General features: G+C 48.5%; 1 protein-coding gene across 2 annotated transcripts in view; it reads left to right on the top strand.

Annotated features, from left to right (window-relative positions):
- The window catches only part of Tamm41 (TAM41 mitochondrial translocator assembly and maintenance homolog), a 33,189-nt gene extending 13,468 nt beyond the window's left edge, over positions 1 to 19,721 (top strand). Inside the window, exons 4-8 of one of the 2 annotated variants that reach the window (XM_041638725.1) lie at positions 152 to 302; positions 7,083 to 7,228; positions 10,980 to 11,145; positions 12,559 to 12,621; positions 19,531 to 19,721. In XM_041638725.1, the coding sequence (XP_041494659.1) occupies positions 152 to 302; positions 7,083 to 7,228; positions 10,980 to 11,145; positions 12,559 to 12,621; positions 19,531 to 19,607 (603 nt within the window). In that variant the 3' untranslated portion in view covers positions 19,608 to 19,721. The remainder of the gene's footprint in view (positions 1 to 151; positions 303 to 7,082; positions 7,229 to 10,979; positions 11,146 to 12,558; positions 12,622 to 19,530) is intronic. The other variant, XM_041638735.1, reaches the window with a different exon arrangement.
- The last annotated feature ends 383 nt before the right edge of the window (positions 19,722 to 20,104 follow it).

Genomic DNA, 20,104 nt, shown 5'->3' with positions numbered 1-20,104 from the left:
AGGAGGTTCAGTAATTTCTTGTTAGAGTCATGATGGCTTCGTGTCTCTAGGCTTGCGTTCTTAGCTCTTCAGTGGTCCACAGAGGGGGCAGTCAGCGTTTGAGCAACACCCGCCTCTGCAGTGCTGCCTCTCAATGGTCTGCGTCTTCCAGGTGAAGATTGTATCTATGAATGAGAATGCGGCTCTTAGATCGGCCCTGGATAAGAACCTGAAGAGCGCGGTGACCACTGCCTGCCTCATGCTCCCGGAAAGCTTCTCCGAGCAAGACCTCTTCATAGAGATTGCTGGGCTCTCCTACTCAGGTTTGTGCAGTGTGTGTCCAGACCTTCCCCAGGGAGACTTCTGGAGAGTTTACGGTACCAGCTCTATCCCCAGACAGCTGTTAATATATTTGGGGTATGGCCCAAGCACATGTATTTCCAGCCAATTTGTGGATGACTGGTGCCCCTCCAGGGGTCCCAGTTTGAGAACCTCTGTCTCTGGTGTTCACCATACTGCCCCGCCCCGCCCACTATTTGGAACTATGTCCCACTACCATGTCCCCTTGAGGCCGCACATCCCAGTTTGTTTCCCAAGAGTAGGAGATTGTCTTCATGCCGGCCATGCTCTCTGCCTTGTGCGTGGTTTGTATGCATGAAGCGTGGGCACAGAACCTGCTGCTTCTCACGCCATCCCCGACTTCACACACCCTTCACACTGTTCTTCACTGTGCCAGGGACAGTGTGGCAGGTCCTCGAGTCCTCTTCTTCCTGGACGTAAACTAAGGGCTTTTCTTTCTGCTCATTGATTTATTTATGTTATTTGTCTAAATGCTCACTTAGGTTTTTTTTCAACCAGCTATGTCTCTCAGTCTTGGCAAAGCTTCCCTGCCCCACCCCACCAAGAAGGCAAGAGGGTAGCAGAGAGAGCAGAGCCCCTGAGCCTCACCCTAGCTATTGAGCACAGCAAGCTTCCGTGCAAGCTTTCCTTTATAGGAACAATAGAGAGGCCCCAGCATGTGCTCCGCTCGGGTTCCATCCCAGCACTGCGTGCATACAGAGATCTTATTGACAAACTGATGCTTTCAAAAAGGGCTTTGTGGCCAGTGGATGACTCAGTGGGTAAGGGCGTCTGCCACGGAGCTTGATGATATAAAACCTACATGGTGGGAAGAGAGAACCAATTCTGGTGAGTTGTTTCCTTGTCTCTCTCTCTTTCTACACACACACACACACACACACACACACACACACACTACATAAATTGAAAATGTAATTATTTGTTTATTATTTTCTTGAGGGCCAAGAGTATAGCTGGAGGCAGAGTGCTTGATTCACACCGCAAGGCCTGGGTTCAATCCCCAGAACCACAAAAAAAAAAAAACTTGAAAATGACTCTCTTAAATAAATACCCTGTTTCCTGGTGTTTAAGGATCCCTGCCTGCACAGCAGTGGTGTGCTCATTCTCTGAAGCCCCGTGCAGATAAGGTTTCCTGGAAATGTAATGCCTAGAGGGGCTCCGGAGGCCTCGTCTCCAGTCCTCTTCTGAAGCCTCGTCCATCACAGCACAACTGTAATTGCAGCTGGAGAGAAAGGAAATGGGCTCGGTTCTGCCTTGGCTGCCTCTCACTTTACCTGGCAGTATCCCACCCCCCTACCCCCACCCACACACACCCCAAGAGCGTGCAGAGGCAGAGTGGTCTGGTCGTACACCACATGCAGGGGCCTGGAGCGCTGAGTGGGAGAGCCTCTGGTTAGCACAGTTTCCTTGTCCAAACTGCTGGGAAGAAAAAGGGCCAAAAAGTCCTCTGTGCCTGGCTGACTGTGTCTGATGCAGGACTCCTGTCTTTGGCCCACAACATTGCAATCACTCATTTGTTCCCATAAAATCAGTATCACCATCATGCTGGGTGGATTCTAGGAGTAGTTATATATAAATGTTGAAACTTGATTGAATTTATCAAATTATATAAAAATTTTCATCTATCTATGGGCTTTTTTTTTTTTTTGCCCCTGGGAATAGAGCTTAGGGCCTCCTGCATGCTGAACAACATACTCTAACACTGAACTAAACCCCGGTTCTGACTTTTTAAAATATGTGTGTGTGTGTGTGTGTGTGTGTGTGTGTATGTATGTATGTATATAGGGATTTTGTTTTTTTTTGGGGGGGGGGTATTTTTATTTTCAAGACAAAGTTTCTCTGTAGCTTTGGTGCCTGTCCTGGAACTAGCTCTTGTAGACCAGACTGGCCTCGAACTCACAGAGATCTGCCTGCTTCTGCCTCCCGAGTGCTGGGATTAAAAGCTCCACTGCCCTGCAAATATATATATATATATATATATAGTTTTGAGACAAGGTCTCCTGTAACACCAGCTGGCCTTGAACTTGCCTTGCAGCTGAGGATGACCTTTAACTTTTGCACCACCTGCCTCTACCTCCTAGGATTACAGGTGGGTACCATCAGCCCTGAACAGCCATTTTCTTGAGTGAATATTCAAACTGCCTTGAACCTGCAGCTGGCTTTTCTTTTGGAAGTAAAGGATCCAGCTGTCCATGAAAACCTCACCATGGATCCCCTCAGGCAGTGTGGTGAAAGGCTCCACTTCCTCCTGGCTCTTCAGAGCTCATTTTGAGAACCCAGTGTTCTTGAGTTGCTCAGATTCTATCCTCTGGGCAAATACCCAAATCTCCCAAGATTTCAGATTGTTCCAGCATTTATATTGCTCTATTTTATAGTCTTCCAAGTTGAAAGCTGTGAAATTTAATGTTTTTCAGGAAGTGGGGGGTGGGGGCAGGGGACGACCTGTCTGTGGTTGCACAGGTTTCTGCCAGTAGTTACTGGCAAGGGCAAGTTCTGCCAGTATTGGCAGGAATAGTAATAAGCTTGTACGTTTTAAGTAAAACTGATGACTACTTTGCTGGCAACATTCATGTAAATGGCAGGTAAGGAAGGAGTAGGTAGAAAGAGCCACCTGGCCTTAAGTTGTTCTGAGAAGTGACAGAAGAGTTCTCATGAATGGTGGGATCACCTTGAACTTTCTTATGTAGGTTTAAAATATTAAAATGACTAGTTTCATAAATGGAGTTTCTGGCCTGCCTGGTCCCACAGCCAATTCAGTAATAATAAAACAGTTATAAACTGTTTGACCTATTAGCTCAGGCTTATTATTAACTAGCTCTTACAACTTAAATTAACCCATAATTCTTGTCTATGTTAGTCACGTTGGTACCTTTTATCAGTGAGGCATTCTGATCTGGCTTCTTCTGCATCTGGCTGGTGACTCACCCTGCCTTTCCTCTTCCCTGAATTCTCTTACTCTGGTTGCCCAGCACCCCCAGCCTGGGTACAGGTCTCTCACCTGTGCCAGCATCTCCCCACTTTCTGATCAGACCTGGGCGTGGGTCTTAATTTTTTATCTTTAGCCTTCATTCCAACAACTAGGATGAGATTTAAAAAAAAAAAAAAACAGCCTTTTTGTCGTGTGTGTGTGTGTGTGTGTGTGTGTGTGTGCGCGCGCACTATGGGATCTGAACCCAGGTCTCGTGCCCACTCTGCAAATGCTGGACCCTTGTGTGTCTGCCAGCACACCAGGTGCTCAGTCAGTGTCTGAGGATGGACAGAAGCCATTTTGTGGTGAGTTGGCCTGAACTGTAGAGGAGTCTGGGTCTTTGTTCCTGCTGTGCTCAGCTGTGTTGCGTTTGTCTGAAGTGTGAAGAGGAAACATGCCTGTCGGCAGCCCCTCAGCGTTCCCTGCTCGTTTTTCATGTCAGCCAGGGTAGTGTCTTTTCTGCAGCTGAGGAAAAACCTTCCAGAGTGGCATTTGGGCCACCTCCTGAAACACTGCTTTAGTTATTTCTGTTAAACCTGTATCCACCTGTAGAAGAATGAAATTGAGTCCCTAAGTCACACCGTATACAAAATTAATTCAAACTGGATCTTTGACCTAAGAATTAATGTACAAGGTAAAACTGTAAAACTCTTAAATTTGGGATTAGGAAATGGTTTCTGAGATTACACCAAAAGCTGAAATAGCAAAGAAGAAAAACAAACAAAAATATTATACCCTTAATCCCAGCACTCAGGAGACAGAAGCAGGTGGGGGTCCCTTAGAGTTTGAGATCAGCCTGGTCTGCAGAGTGAGTGCCAGGCCAGCCAAGATATGTGATGAGAGTTTGTCACAAAAAAAGGAACCATATTAAGAAATTTAATGCACTATAAATAATAGTATCATCCCAAGAGGTGAAAAGACAAATGAAATTGGACGCTGTTTCAAAAATCACGTTTTTGAAAACAGACCAGTGTCTTTAAAATTCCAGCAAAAAATAATCCAAATTAAAAGCAGGCCAAGTCTCAGAATGGGCATGTCCTTGGGGAAGAAGTGTGAAGTTTCAGCAGGTGGTCAGCCATCACCATGAGGGACCAGCTGAGCCAGGCACTGACTTCAACCTTAAGACAGTGCGATTGAAAGGAGGCTGCCAGTTATGGGTTGTGGGGGCACATGCCAGTAGGATTTGCTGAAGGAGGCAGGAGACAGGAAGATCACAAATTCAAGGCCAGCCTGGGCTACACAGTTTAAAATCGGGCAGTGATGGCACAGGCCTTTAATCCCAGCACTGAGAGGCAGAGGCAGGCAGATCTCTGTGAGTTCAAGGTCAACCTGGTCTACAGAGCAAGGTCAGGACAGCCAAGGCTGTCTCAAGAAAGAGAGGGAGGGGGCAGGAAGAAAAAGGAGGCAAGAATGAGTGCTATGAGTGGAAACTGGCACCTTCCTGGTTGCTGATGGGAGTGTAAAATGGTACAGAGTGCACTTCTCCAGAATGTGTGTTAACAGGACCCTAAGTCTACTCCCAAGTGTGTAACTCAAGATAAATAAAAACACGCTTAGCTGAAAATTTCTCTGAATGTCACAACATGCTTCATAATGAATAGTCTAAAAGTTGAGATAACCCCCGACATCCATCGACTAAAATGGGTAGATAAAATTGGTACATCTTCACAATAGAGTTAGCACCATAAACAGGCATTAAGGACTGACCCATGGTACGGACAACTTGTATCATGAAACATTTTGCTGAAGTTTGTGTAAGACCACAGGCAGTGGTTCCATGTGAGCCAGAAGGACTGAGAATGCAGCTCAGTAGGATAGCAGTTGCCTAGCGTGCATAAATCCTGGGTTTGTTCCTAAAGGTGGGAGGATCCAGGAATGGAGGGGCACAAATGGAACCCCAGAAATTGACAGGCCAAGGCAGGGGGATCATGAGTTCCAGGCTGTTCTGAGCTGGGTAGCCGGTAAGGGAAAGCTGTGGAGACAGTCAGCCTCTGCCTGAGGCTTGCATAGGGGCGACAGGAGATGGTGGGTGGTTATTAATGGCATGGGGTTTTTGTGGGGTGTTTGTTGTGATGGTTTCATTATGCCTAGACATATTAAAAACATTTGCTTCGTGTACCTTAAATGGATGAATTGTCTGGCATGTGAGCTCAGAAACTTTGAAAAGTGGGCGTTTTATTTTTGCCACGGCACATCCAGTTTGAGCCGCAATCCTTAGACACAGCCACACAGACACAACCTGCACTGAAACCTGTGCATGTTGCTTGCTGCATGGAGTAGAGTCTGTGTGTCTCTTCAGGGCTCAGTGTGGCTTCTGATACTTGGTAGCACCCAAATATTCATTGTACTGAAATGACATTGGTCCTGTGGTTAGTTTAAAAAGGCAAAAGTAACCAGTAGTTGTGACTTTAGACTAAGGACTTTGTCTACCCACTGTCCTTTCCCTACCAATAGTATCTACTATGAGGCCACCGGTATACAGTCCTGGAGACTCCACCATGAAGACCCGGCCTAGTCTTGGTCACTCCAAAGGCATGCTCAGATAGTTTTGATCCTTTTTCCTCACAGTAAAGACTACACCCCAACATGAGCCTGGTAGGGGTCACACCGCACTCTGTCTATTGCAGACAGTTTTGCACTTTTACTTTTTCCCAACAAGTCAACAGTTTACTCAAGGAAATTCCATTATGCAGGCCATAGCCTCTTAGAATCCTTCTTCCCCCAAGAAAAGGAATTGGCAAAGGTAATATAGGTTCTGATATAATTGTCACAGTGCTCTCATTAACCCCAGAAGTGACCTTTTGAGTGACAGGTTCTCTCCCATCCTACTCCTGAGGGGCCTCCTTAGCAAATGTGGCGTCTGTCTGCCCCATGTGGGCTTCAGCGCATCCCTGTCATGGCACTTCACCTGGAAGCCCTACTGTTCTGTCCTGGCAGCACCAGGATGTAGCCCAGAGCCTTGTGCCAACCAGGATTATGCTCTACCCCTGAGGCGCATACCCTCCCCACCCCACCAGCCTCTTGCATTTACCCAGATGCTCCGTTTTACTGCCCTTCCCTCTAGGGCTGCCCAATCATCCTCAGTGGCAGAGGAGTCACTTCTCGTTAGCTTCAAAAGCTGTGGCAGTGGATATGGTGGCATGTGCCTAGAACCCCCAGCAAACCAGGAGGGTCAAGAGTTGAAGGCCAACTCGGGCTACATAACAAGTTCTAGGCCAGCCTGGGCTTATTGAGGCCTTGACTCAAAAAATCAAAAGTAAAGAAAGTAGAAGTTGCTCTTTCTCCTTCAGAGTAATTTTTTTGCCCAAAATTGATCCTGTTGCACATATTGCATCCTTTATTTCTTTCCACTTAAAATTTTTAAAGATTTGCTTTCTGTGAAGGAGTTGTTTTGCGTGCATGTGTCTTCTGTGTTCATGCAGTGCTCTCAGAGGCCAGAGATGGTGTTGAATCCGCCAGATCTGGAGCTACAGGTTATGAACAGTCTGGCCACAGGCGGGGTTTCCACGTTTGCCAGCGCAAAGGTTTCCTTAGTAGAAAAACAAGCTTTGATGGCCAGGCCGGTGACCCCATGTGAGAGGATCACTGGACGGCAGCTGATATACAGGACTCTGTGACTTCAGACTCTCAAATTCCTTGTGTACTGTGATGGCCATTTTTAAAAAGAAGGTGTTCTGCTGAGGGATCCTGCCATGCTGTCCAGTGAGCCCCAGTTGTTCGTGGATCAGGACGGGAATTCTTCTTGAAGCTTGACTTTTCTGGTTCTTTTGACTAGGTGACTTTCGCATGGTGATTGGCGAAGAAAAAGCAAAAGTCTTGAACATCGTGAAGCCCAACGTAGCCCATTTCCGAGAGCTCTACGGGAACATATTACAGGAGGACCCCCAGGTGGTGTACAAAATGCAGCAGGGCCGACTAGAGGTGAGCTGTGCGCCCTGACGCCTACACGACCAGAGGAAGAGCCAGGATTCGTTTATTCGTTCATTGTTTACTGATGTTTCCTGGGATGGTAGTGACTGAACCTGTGCCTCACACTCCTAGACAAGTAGTCTACCACTGAACTACATCCAGCCTTCTTGGGACTTCTTGAGGCAAAGTCTTTCCAAGTCGCTCTGGGTGGTTTTGAACTCACTCCACCATCAGGAAGCCTTGAACCTGGCAATCTTCTACCTTAGCCCCCCAAGAAGCCAGAGTTACAGGCCAGTTCACGAGGCTGATGGCAAGAACTATCTTTTTTTCCTGTTACTAATTTGTTTACGCTAACGAAAGGAACGTGTTCATTGATATTTTCATGCATGTCCGTCTTTAGACTTGTTCTCTTCACACCTCAACCCTCTGAGTGCCCTGGCCACTCTGGCCTCTTCTCTTTTGTCACTCGGTCAGTCACCATTCTGCTTTTGATTGAATGCGTTTCGTTACCCTCCCTACTTCTTCTTCCTCTTGTCTAGAGAGGCTGCCTTATTTCCCTTATGTCCTGCCCTGTCCATTTTCCTGCAGTTACCATGGTTTCATTTTTCTTTACAGTTCCATTGTATATCTGTGCCACATTTTCTTTTCTTTTGAATTATTTTGGACAGTCAGTGGTGGCCCATACTGTTTACTTCAACTCCCTATGTAACCAAGGATGACCCTAAGTTCCCAATTCTCCCGAGAGTCAGAATTCATGCATGTGCCACCGTGCCCCCTTTATAGAGGGCTAGAGCTTGAACCCGGGACTTGCTGCATGCTGGGTCTGCATCCCAGCCCTGCACCATACTCTCTCCATCCATTCATTTGTGAACAACAAACCTGGTTCTGTTTCCTGGCTGTTAGGAATAGTGCCGCAATGAGACAGCTAAGCCAGAGGCTCCTGTGGCGTATTTACTTAGACCCCCTTTAGGTCACGCCCAGGGGTTAAGGTAGAGCCAAGTCTTTTGAGAGCAGTGTATGAATTCATTAGACCATTTGTGACTATTCTCTCACCATGTTTGCTTACCAGGTGACATTAATGCCATTTAATTGACTGGGCTGGCAAGATGGCTCCGAGAGTAAAGATCTCCTCCTGACTCCACCAGTTATCTCTGGCCCCTGCGCACCCAACGTGGCATGTTTGCCCATACCCATAAATAACGAAATGTAATTTTTTTTTTTAAAGAAAAAGAAGGGAGGGACATTCTGCCTTTGGTGTTGTAGACAGATATAACATACAGAATATCCAGGTTTTTGGCTTCCTTCAAATGTCTCATCAGGAGGGTTGTGAACATGAGTCCATCCCTGAGGCAAACCCCAAGGTATAACTCGTTTCTTTGAAAGTAACTGTGAACTGATTCTTATCCTCCTTCCCAGCAGGAATGGAGAACAGTCTATTGGTCCCTGTCAGTCACAGCCATGACTCTCCTGAGCTCCCCTCAGATAATCACCACACCTACACCACACCGAGAGCCCTCAGTCATGCACTGTAACCCACTAGGATTCATTTAGTTCTTGTAAAGGTCAGACTTCCTGGGGACCTGACAGAGGCCATCAACACTTTTTTCTTTCCTGGGGCCTTCTAGAGAAATGGCACTGTTAGGGTGTTGGGGGTGGGGTAGGAAAGAAACCAGCTTATTAGTTCGTGAATCTGGGGGGCAGCAGATTTCCGATCAGTAGGGCAGGCTAGTGGGCTGGAGACACAGGGAAGAGTTGGTGCCACAGCCTTGAGTCTAGAGGCAGAGTACCTGCTTCAAGGGACCTTGGGCATTTCTCTTGTAGCCTTCAGCTGACAGAGGAGCCTGCCCCACTATGATGGCGAGTAATCAGCTGTATTTATACTCACCTGATCTAAATGTTAATTGAATCTTAAAAATGCCTTCTCAACATCCGGGCTGGTGTTTGACCAAGTAGCTGAACACTGTAGATTAATCAAGGAACACAAAACGGCCACCATACCCCACATTTTCTGTGTGTACAGATAGCACCCATCTCTCCTTCCAGAAGTGTGATTTTACTTTTTCTCACTGCTTTGGCTAGGGGGAAAGAGTGACAGCCTCCGCCCAGTCTTCTCCAGTGGCAGCTCTGATGTCCCTCCATGGGGTTTGCTCATGGCACTCCTAGTGCCAATCTCAGGTCAGGTGCTTCTGCACCTGAGGGCTCTGGCTCTGTGAGGCTGCTGGGAGCTGAAGGGCCTCAGGGTTCTTCCAACACAGGGAATATGCCAGGTCTTTACCTCTGACCAACCTACCCAAACAGCAAGTCAGATGAATGCCTTCATCTTTTTTGTTTGATGCTATTGTTTGGGACAGGGTCTCACTGGGTCCTAGCTGACCTGGAACTCACTGTGTGGACCAAGATGGCGATGTGAGTGTGGCCCCACATGACTTTGTGGAGTTGATTCTCTCCTTGACATGGATCCTGGGGGTGGGGCTCAGGTCACCAGGCTGCCCCTGAAGCTGTTCTTTTCCTCCGTGCTGTAGGTGCTGCTGAGGAGGTGGTGCTGCTTCTGCGTGGAGCAGGCAGCTGCGCTCACGTGTAGCTTTCATGTTGTTTATTTTTAATTCTATGAGACAAAATACACTGTATTAGGGAACTGGTCTGGTCTCAGCAGTGGGGCTAACTTTTGATTCACCGGTCCCCAGGCAATACATAGTTTTATATCTGTCTTTGTCCTAGAACAGCTTAATGTATTTAGACTACTTTAGAGCAGAACCAGCTGGGTGACTCAGTCATTTGTAACAAGTCATGACAACTAAGTTAACCACTTACCTTCTGTGTTCTGGAGGGCTCAGAGGGAGGCAGGCCTCTGTCGTCAGTGTGTCCCTGCAGTCACTTGTGAAGTACAGCGCTGGGGAGACGCGCCCAGAGCAGGGGCACGAATTCAGATCCCATGGTCTCATACTCACGACCTCTCACAGCATTCAGAGTGAGGAGGAAACGCTGAGCCCTGCGTTTGATCTGGACTTGTTAGCTGCAGCCCACCTCCCTTAGCTGCTGGTTTAAGACAAGTCAGAAACTGATCCTCCAAAGAGGTTTCTCTTGGAGCTGGAGAGATGGCTTCGTGGTTAAGAGCTGTTCTTGCAGAGAACCTGGGTTTAATTCCCAGCACCTCCGTGGTGGCTCAATTCTATCTGTAACTCTGATTCTGAGGGATCTGACACCCAGTTCTGGGCTCTTCAGGAACTAGGTACACACGTGGTACACAGACATATATGTGCAATCAAAACACCAATGCATAAAATAAAATAATTTTTTAAAAGATTTTTTTTTTTTTTTTTTTGGTTTTTCGAGACAGGGTTTCTCTGTAGCTTTGGAGCCTGTCCAGGAACTCCCTTTGTAGACCAGGCTGGCCTCGAACTCACAGAGATCCGTCTCTGCCTCCCGAGTGCTGGGATTAAAGGCGTGCGCCACCACCGCCCGGCTAGATGTTTAAGAGGCTTCTTTTCTCACAAAGAAGTGGGATATTCTAAAACCAGGGCTGTCCTTTTTAAAGGGACCTGTAATCCTGACCATGTAAATACTCAGTTTCTTACACCACCTGGGGAGGGGTGGTGCTTATGTTAGAGGAAGGAAAACCTTATTTGATACAGATGTGTGCATGGGAGTCCTGTACAGCACGAGACTCTTGTTTGCAGGATTTTTAAATAGAAGCCATGTGTCTGACAGTGTCTAGACTTCAGAGCATTTGCAAAGACGTCATCTCTCTCTCTCTTTTTCCCAGATAGATAAAAGCCCGGAAGGACAGTTCACCCAGCTAATGACATTGCCCAGAACCTTACAGCAGCACATCAATCACATCATGGACCCTCCTGGGAGAAACAGGGATGTGGAGGAGACCTTACTGCAAGTGGCTCAAGACCCCGACTGTGCCAATGTGGTGCGGCTAGGTGTGTCCACGAGAATGGTGTTATGCAAGGGCTGGCTGTGGAAAGCCGCCTCTGCCTTTCTGATGCAGTCATTGTTCCTTCCTCCTTGCATAAGGAGATCAAGAGAGAGAATGTGTCTGGGGAGAGGAAAACCATGAACAATTCGGGGTTTTCAAGATCCTGGGCTCTAAAGCACTTCAGTGATTGAAGTGCAATTCTTTAGGTTTCAGGAACGTAGCTTGTAGATGTCGTTTGAAAGATGTGTCTGTCCCTGTGGTGTGAGAAGGAAAGAGACCAATGGCATCGGCAACTTCTCTCTGACTGACACCAGGTTCTGTCAACCGCCCTGAGGGCTATCAGGCTCTGTTTCTCCCCATTCACCCCAGGACCTTCCTAATGCTCTTCAGAATATTCAGATCTGGGTGGTGGGGCTGACCTGTGATTTCAGTGCTCGCCAGTAGTTCATAACCACTTAGACTACACAGTGAGTTCAGGACCAACCTAGGCTGTAGCAAGGTGAGGCTCTGTCTGTGAAGACAACAGAAAACTCTCACCCTTTTCTCGAGAGATCCACTTCTCCCTAGGGTAGCAAAGGACAGTAGGAAAGATGTAATTATGAAACTGAAAATGACCCATGTCTCAAACGAGTCCATTTTCCTGCTCTCCCTCAGTAAATATTTATTGGTTGGAAATGCGGTTTACAGTAGGAATTTGGAGGGTGACTCACAGCTAACCCGAGACTGGCTCCTCTCTCCCTCTCTCAGGAACCTGCACCAGGTTTCTAAGTGTGTCTATGTGCTCGCTCTTGTGTGGCCAGGATAGGCCGTCACTGGGTTGCTGCGGTCCTGAGGCGATGGAAGACTTGGACCCTGTGTCTTAGCGTATTCTCTTTATTTACTTTTACACTGAACACTTTTCCCCTAGATAAAAAAGAAACTTTTCTTTAACTCTTCTGCATCTTGGAACACAGAACTAGAAGACACAAGCAGCTTTAAATTCCTAAGATGACCTTTGAGGATCTCCTGGCGTGCCTCTTGTTTTAAGGTGTCCCAGTTGCCCCACAGCCTTTGCCAGTGGTCACGCAGCTGGGCCTGACCCCAGCTGGTTCCGCAATGCCCAGCTGTTCTAACACCCTCCTCAGTCACTCCTCCACTAGTTCTGTTGAATAGCTGCAAATGTCTAGTTTTAGATTCTTTTTTTTTTCTTTTTTTTCTTTTTTTTTTTTTTGTTTGTTTGGTTTTTCGAGACAGGGTTTCTCTGTGGCTTTGGAGCCTGTCCTGGAACTAGCTCTGTAGACCAGGCTGGTCTCGAACTCACAGAGATCCACCTGCCTCTACCATCACCCGGCTTAGTTTTAGGTTCTTGAAGACTGCTACGATGGCAGCCATCTGTCTGGGCTTCTCTTGGTATCCTTTTTGTTTTTCTGTTTTGCAGGGGTCTCATCAATCGTCAGACCTTCAAGCATCAGGCAGAGCACCAAAGGCCTCTTTACTGCTGGTAAGAGCTTTGGAAATAGGCGCCTGTGGTATACCTGCTGTGTACCCACTGGCCAGAGTGGCTTCAGCGCTGTTGGCTGAATGCGCATGCATCTCCCCTGGTGACTGGTGGTGCTTGCTGGTGCAGGCCTCACACTTCACCCCCATCCCGCTGGATACTGCAGTGCCATAGACACAGCTGTGACTGCAGTGTGACCTGGACATCTGCCGCTCACTGTCTGAGGCGCCTCTCCTCAGTCCCGCCAACAGCTCCTGTGTGGGGTTTGCCCTCACATTTCCATAGCAAAGTCATACTGTGAAGCAGCACTGCCAAAGCCGCGGTGCAGGGAGCTCCCTCCCCAGCACCCCTCACCGACGCCGCGAGGGGAGCAGTGGATTTATGTTGCCGGTCGTCTGCCCTTCTGCTTTAGGTGCCATCTCCCGTGGGTGATCTGAAGGCAGTACTTGGACCACCCAGCTATGTCCTCCTTCCTGTCAGGCGCGCCCACTCGCGTCCTCCCTCCTGTCTCAGAACTGCTCTCATACTTGCAGTTTGGGCTAAGTCACTACTGAAGGTTTGACGCTCAGGGGAGGCACATGGTGTGCTCTTCCTCCTCGGCTGCCCTGCGGGTCTCTGTCTGGTCCCTTTGGTCTGTGCCTTTCACTCTCTCTGTGCACAGACTCCTTTTGATGAGCAGGCTCCTGGAAAAGAATGAACTTGGAGACTGTGTTTGAAACCTTTTTTCTCTGTCTTTACACATAGTTAGCATTTAGGCCAGGTAGAAAATAAAAATAACTTCCCTTCAGACCTTGAGGTCACTGGTTCTGGTGGTGCCCACCCATAATTCCAGCACCCAGGAACTCACAGTTCAAGGTCTGCATAGCAAGACCCTATCTTTGAGCAAAATAGAGAAGGGAGGGAGAGACAGAATTTTGAAATAATTACTGCAATTATTCTCTCACTTTCCAGACTACTGTTGAAGTTCAAAGCCACGCTGCTCCTTAATCCATCGTGTGTGTTCTCCCTGGAAGCTTGTGGTCCTCCTCCTCTGGGGCTCTGGAGGCTAGTGATGCTGTGGTCCTCCTCCTCTGGGGCTCTGGAGGCTAGTGATGCTGTGGTCCTCCTCCTCTGGGGCTCTGGAGGCTAGTGATGCTGTGGTCCTCTTCCTCTGGGGCTCTGGAGGCTAGTGATGCTGTGGTCCTCCTCCTCTGGGGCTCTGGAGGCTAGTGATGCTGTGGTCCTCCTCCTCTGGGGCTCTGGAGGCTAGTGATGCTGTGGTCTTCCTCTGGGGCTCTGGAGGCTAGTGATACTGTGGTGTGATTGTTCTGATCTCTTCTCCTGGCCATTCTCTCAGTGGGGAAAACCAGAATAGTCTCTCATTCCCCATTTGTTTTCTCAGTTCTCTTTTTCCTCAGAGTCCTTTATCCAGATGCTGGGCTCCTAGGCCAGGGGTTGCTTTTTCTTTTGTCTCCCATGTGTTAGCCTTGTGGTCTTTTCCCTCTGCTCTCTAGGAGGTTTTCTCAGCTTTAGCTGTGAGCCTGCAGGTCTGTCTGTGTGTAGGGGGTATTGGGTGTCACATCCTATACAAGCCTTTTCCCACTGATTGTAGTCCTGGCCCCTGCTCCTTCGTCTTTTATCCCCAGCACTTTTGTCAAATAAAGTGGCTCTGTTGATGAGTAGGGTTTGGGAACACTTCCTCCTCCCCCTTTCCAGCACTTGGCATCGTCACTTTTGTTAGAGACCCATGTGTTAAGCGTCTGTCCTGTGCTGGCTGCTCAGCATATGCAAGTGGGCTTTGGCCATCTTGCCTCCTGAGCTGGAAAGGGAGACAGACACGCATGTCAATGGAAATGGGACAGAAGTGGCTCCCAAACCAAGTGATCTTTCACCCTGTACCCGCTCCTTGGATGTGAGACTGCCTGAGCTGGTGTGGCCACACGTCTTAGAGTCCCACAGCCCAGTGCATGCCCATTGGAATATTTGTTACCAGGATATGGCATTGCCTTCCTGAGTCTGTGGAAAGATCTGCCCTGGTTTCATCAGCCCTAAACACTAAGTCAGCTGCAGAAAAGATCTCCTACAACTCGTGGGTAGCCTTGTCTTTCTAACTAAGGTAGCCATTTATTCTGCTCTCCTGCTGGTGTGTCCTGGCAAAGCTGACATGGAGGTGCTATTGTTTGCTTGGGTGAATCAGGCTCTCGATTTGTGCTGTGTCTGTTGCTGGCTGCTCCTTGCCGTGATCAACCTTGAGTGAGTACTACAGATTCTTGAGCGGGGACTTCCTGGAAGGAACACTTAATGCTTTTAGTTGTGATAATGGTGTTATTTGGGTTTGCTTTTTTTTTTTTAATCTTGTTCCTTCAGAAAGACATGCCAAAATATTTGTGGATTAAAATAATATGATGCCTGGGATTTGCTTTATAATAAATGGTGTAAGGTAGTGGATTCTGGACTGTTTCTGAGCGGGTGTGTTATTGAAACCCAGGAAAGATAAGTAGGGTTCTATCAGTGTTCTATATTCTATCAGTATTTGTATTTTTTTTTTTTTTTTTTTTTGGTTTTTCGAGACAGGGTTTCTCTGTGGTTTTGGAGCCTGTCCTGGGACTAGCTCTTGTAAACCAGGCTGGTCTCGAACTTACAGAGATCCGCCTGCCTCTGCCTCCCAAGTGTTGGGATTAAAGGCGTGCGCCACCACCGCCCAGCTAGTATTTGTATATTTTTATTTAAGACAGGGCATCCTATAACCCTGGCCAGCCCCAAACTACTGTGTAGCCAAGGATGACCTCAAACTCTTGATCCTCGTGTCTCTACCTCTTGTGTACTAAGACACAGCAGGTTTGCACCACCGCACCAGGGCCTCATTCATGCTGGGCACGTGTTCTCACTGAGCCACACCCAGACAGTGTATTGCTGTGTAGTACAGGTTGACCCTGCCGCCTTAGCCTCTGGATGCCGGAATTTCTCTCTGTCAATGTCAGGTTGTATATGAGTGTTGGGGACGGGGATTTTAGGAAAACCAAGCTGTTTTCTTTACAGGACTCCTTTGGCCAATGAGAGGCTTCACTGCTCCATGCTTGTACACTGTGGGGTAGAACTAAACTGTCACTTAAGACCTTTTTGACACTTTGGATCCAAACAACAGAGAAACTGAAGGATTTTGTCCCATTCTGTGCCTGATTTTAATAAAAGTAACTTCAGTTGTAGCGATATCTTACTGAGAGAAGCAGCCTCTGTAAAACTGAATAGCAGTGCTGTCGTGAGACATACCAAAATAAACCCAAAAACTACTTCTTCTATTTGAATACTGAAGATAGGACAGGAGCTGGGGGGGGGGGGGGGAGAATCAGTGAATCTCCACCCTTCCTCCTGATAACCTCCAACCTGAGCCAGGCCCCAATCTTTCCGCTCACTCCTTCTGTTTGCCAGCAGAGGGCAGTGCCAGCAGAACCTGCCCTTCAGGTTCCTGCTTCCCCTGAACAATGACTTGTTCCACTTTCCTTTCCCAGGAGCCTACACTGCACTGGAGGAGTTCATAGGCTGCAGAAACTGTAGAAAATGATGACCCCGTGGTTCTCTGGGGCTTCTGGCCTCTGTGTATGGCTGTGGCTTATGACATCTGAAACCAGCCCCTTGGGAAGCATGGCTAGTGTGGTGTGCAGCCTGACCCCTCTGTCTTCGTGGCTTCCCTTGGCGATTCTCACCAACAGACACACTTGTAGTTTCAGTCCAGAAGTATTGTGTTCCTTCTCTCCAGAAGTTTCTGCTTTAGGAGCTGATCTCATCTCTTAGACTCGTTGCTAGCAGAGCAGCAGGGCTCTCATCAAGTTTTGTGGGTCATAGAGAACCGAGGCCAGCAGGGTGCCCCTAAGAAAGCGCTCTGCTCTTGAGGTATCACATCTCTGCTAACAAAAGACCAGCTCGGCCAGGTGTCATTGTCTGAGCTGCAGCAGTGTGAGTAAGCTGGTGTGGGGAAGTCAGCGACCAGCCTGAGAGACAGGCCAGAGCCCCACAAAGGATGGCCCCAAAGCTGCTTTCACCATTCAGAACTACTTGAAGACAGAGGGAGCCGCTGGCCGGTGTAAGACTACAGCAGCGGCAGATGCCAGAGACCAGCAGATAGGGTGCCAGCCAGCTAGCCAGCTGAGGGACCTCTGTAGCCTGAACCCGGTCCAGGGCAGCACAGGCAGAGAAGAGAACCCAGGGTGGTACCTGGGACACATGAGTGGGACGCAAACAGTCAAACTCAACTCAAAAAGTTTCGCCTTGGGAGGCAGTGGGGCCACCCTCTGAGGTGCTGGGGCCTGGGGAGACTGTTTTCTAATTTTCCCCACCTGTCTTTATGGTCAATCAATTAACTCTAGGGACAGATCCCTCTCCCAACTTCAAACGATTTGGCTGAATTAATAAGACAGGTTTAGTCTTGTCCCTAAAAAAGTATCCCAGCATACCTCACTGCCTCTCAGCCCTTTCCTGAAACACCGGGGAGCCAATCGTTATTTTTTTCTTACATCATCTTTCTAATAATGTGTTTATCACTGAATCCTGAACATCCATCCTCTTCCTCCTTCCTTCCCTTCCAGCAGGGTCTGCATCTGAGGCTGCAGTGAACTCAGTTCTGGCTCTGGGCCCTGAGTTCTAGGACTGTAGATGTGTACAGATGTGTACTGCCACACCCAGCTAAGTCTGAAGCTTGTCAGATTCTGCTGTAGCTCTGCCTCAGATGCCCTTTCCCATGTGGCTAGGTCTTCATTCGGAAACTCACTGCAAGCCTCTGGAGTCTTATTGACTTTCTCCTCAAAAGAGTGGATTTGAATTAGAATTGTAGGTTAGAGTCCTGAACAGCAGAGTCACACCCCTGTCTTAGAGCGTTTTCTGGAGAGTTTGTTGCACTAATGGCCCCTTCTTGTTGATACTTTTTCTTTTTGAATTGAATGTGTGCTCTAAATGGATTTTTTTCCCTCCTTTCGATCTGTCTTTGTTTATTTGACCAGAGTTCCTTGCATGCCGAGCACTAAACACATACCTCGTAGCCCCAGCAGCCCCGGACCCCAGTCCTGATGGATGTGAGGATATACAAACAGCTCCACCCTGGAGCTGCACTCTGCCCTCTCCATAGAGTCTTCATGGGGCTTCCCACTTCCTGAGTCAGGTTCCCGACCTGTTTGTTCCCCGCGCTTTGCAGCCCTTGCTGTCATTTGAAGGACACTTTGCCTGTTTCAGTTTTATGAACTTGTTGGTTGAAATTTTTAAAACCTTTGTTGAAGTTAATCTGTGTGTTCTTAACTTTGTGCAAGCCTCAGAGCCTATGTAAACCTGGCAGGATTGAGCGCTTTCAGAGTGGTAAGGCTATGGACAGAGCCCCTGGAAACCTAACTCTGAACCGTTGGGTGGAAGTGCACATAAACAGTGCACAGCAAACTTCCCTGCAGCTCTAAGAAGCTCAGAGTGTCTCGTGGACAGACCCTCTATTGCCTAGGCTAGCATCCTACCGATGAGAAACTGGAGGAAGGCTCAGAAAGGGAGAGTCACCGTCACACCCGTCATCGTCCTGCCGGGCCCTAACCCGAGCCTCTGTGTTCTTTGTAGCACAGTTCCCTGCTACAGTCTGACGGAGCCGAAGAAGCAAGTGTGCTCAGTCAAGGGAGGCTCTAAGCAGGGGCTCAGCTGTTTTCAGTATTTACCTGCTCTTCCAACTCTGAGAAGCTAGCTCCTTGCTAAGTTTTCTGAAGGCCTCCAGCCATGACTCAGCAACCTGGGCTGCTGCGCTGAGTCTTCTGGTTGGTTCCACTGGAATTTGAAGCAGCACCTTATGTAATGATCTTCCAGCCCTAGTGTTCAGGTGGGTGAGGCCGGCCAGAGTCATTGCTCCAGGGAGAAAATGAAGAGGGGTGGAGGCAGTGAAAAGACTGTGTTTCTCAACGAGATCACGTCAAGCCAGGAGCACATCCAGATTCATCACTAATGATTTTGGGAACTCTGCCTTTCTCTGTCACTGCTTGCAGTAAGTAGCCACAGGTTCCAAGCAGGCGAGGCAGCTTCCAAGTAACAGGGTCAGGTAGTTTAAAAGATCACTTCCTGGAATGAATTGTGCCCCTTGCCGACATGTTCACCAATCCCACAGCCAGGAGCGTGCACTTCCAACCACAGCACAGATCACCGTGTACAACTCAAAGATCACACCCTAAAGCACTGAGTGCCCTCACCCATAACACGAGGAAGTCAGATCCATAGTAACGTCCAGGGCTAATAACTAATAATTGGCAGGGCTGGAGAACACTAGCATACCATCATTGTATGTTTCCCATCATCCCTTGCGAGCCTCTTCTCTGGGGTCTTGTGGTTGGGATGAAGTCAGGGCTGTGCGGGCCAGCCCTCCCTCCCTCAGCCACTTCAGAAGACTCAGCTGTGTACCTGTTCTGTGTTGCTAGGTACCAGGTACTGCCCTGGTGAAAGGGAACAAGGTCCCTGTCCCGGGGGAGCTGTCAGTCTAGGCAGAGAGACAGGAGAGTCAGCTGCAAACACTGCACAGGGTGGTACATGCTTTGCGAGAGATGAGCCCCAGGCACGAGAGCAGCCTAGCATGTGCACTGAGCAGGAACTAGTGAGAGCAGCCTTTGTTCTGGGCGGGCACGGGGAGTGTGGGGCACTGCAGCAACCAGCTGCTGGCTGGGGTGCAGGTGCTCCTCCCTTCTGTGACCTGTGAAACTCTGGCTGCCGGGACCCCATACCTCAAAGGTTTGCTATCCGAGGGAGTCTAGTTCCGTGAGCTGCATGGGATGCTCTGCTAAAGTTCAGCTCCAGGTCCTCCAGACGCCCAGTCAGCCCGTCACAGCCCCATCCGCTCAGAGTGACACCGCCAGTCACTGTCCGGCAGTGACATGTCCACTCAGCAGGACTCGCTTTCTCACCCATGCTTCTTTTCTCTTGCAGGTATGAAGAAGTCAGTGATTTACAGTTCGCGGAAACTCAACAAAATGTGGAGAGGCTGGTTGAGAAAAACACCCTGACTTGCTGCTTATGTGTGTTGTGTAGTTTATGAATAAATGACTCCGTGCTTTTTGATGGAGCTTTGTTTATCACTCTGACTAGCTGCTTGAAATTGAGGAGACCAAGCCGGGTGGTGGTGGTGCACGCCTTTAATCCCAGCACTCTGGAGGCAGAGGCAGGCAGATCTCTGTGAGTTCGAGACCAGCCTGGTCTACAAGAGCTAGTTCCAGGACAGGCTCTAAAACCACAGAGAAACCCTGTCTCGAAAAACAAAAAACAAAAAATTAAAAAAGAAATTGAGGAGACCAAGGTTTGCATCTTACTTGGTAGGGTTTGGCTTTGTTTTGTATTTTACTTTTAGACAGTGTCTTACTTTGTAGTCCTGTCTGGCCTCAAACTCGCCAAGATCCGCCTGGCTTTCCAGACTGCAAGTTTGGGTGCCTCCTGAGTGCCAGGATTAAAGGCATGCACCACCATGCCTGATTCACATGTCAGACACTAACTCAGGTGCAACCCA

This window comes from Microtus oregoni, unplaced genomic scaffold (genome assembly GCF_018167655.1).
Source record: "Microtus oregoni isolate MIOR12 unplaced genomic scaffold, Mior012 000002F_ref0000024, whole genome shotgun sequence".
Lineage (NCBI taxonomy): Eukaryota > Metazoa > Chordata > Mammalia > Rodentia > Cricetidae > Microtus > Microtus oregoni.
Note: the sequence above shows the minus strand (reverse complement) of the source record. Positions and strands in the feature narration are given on the sequence as shown.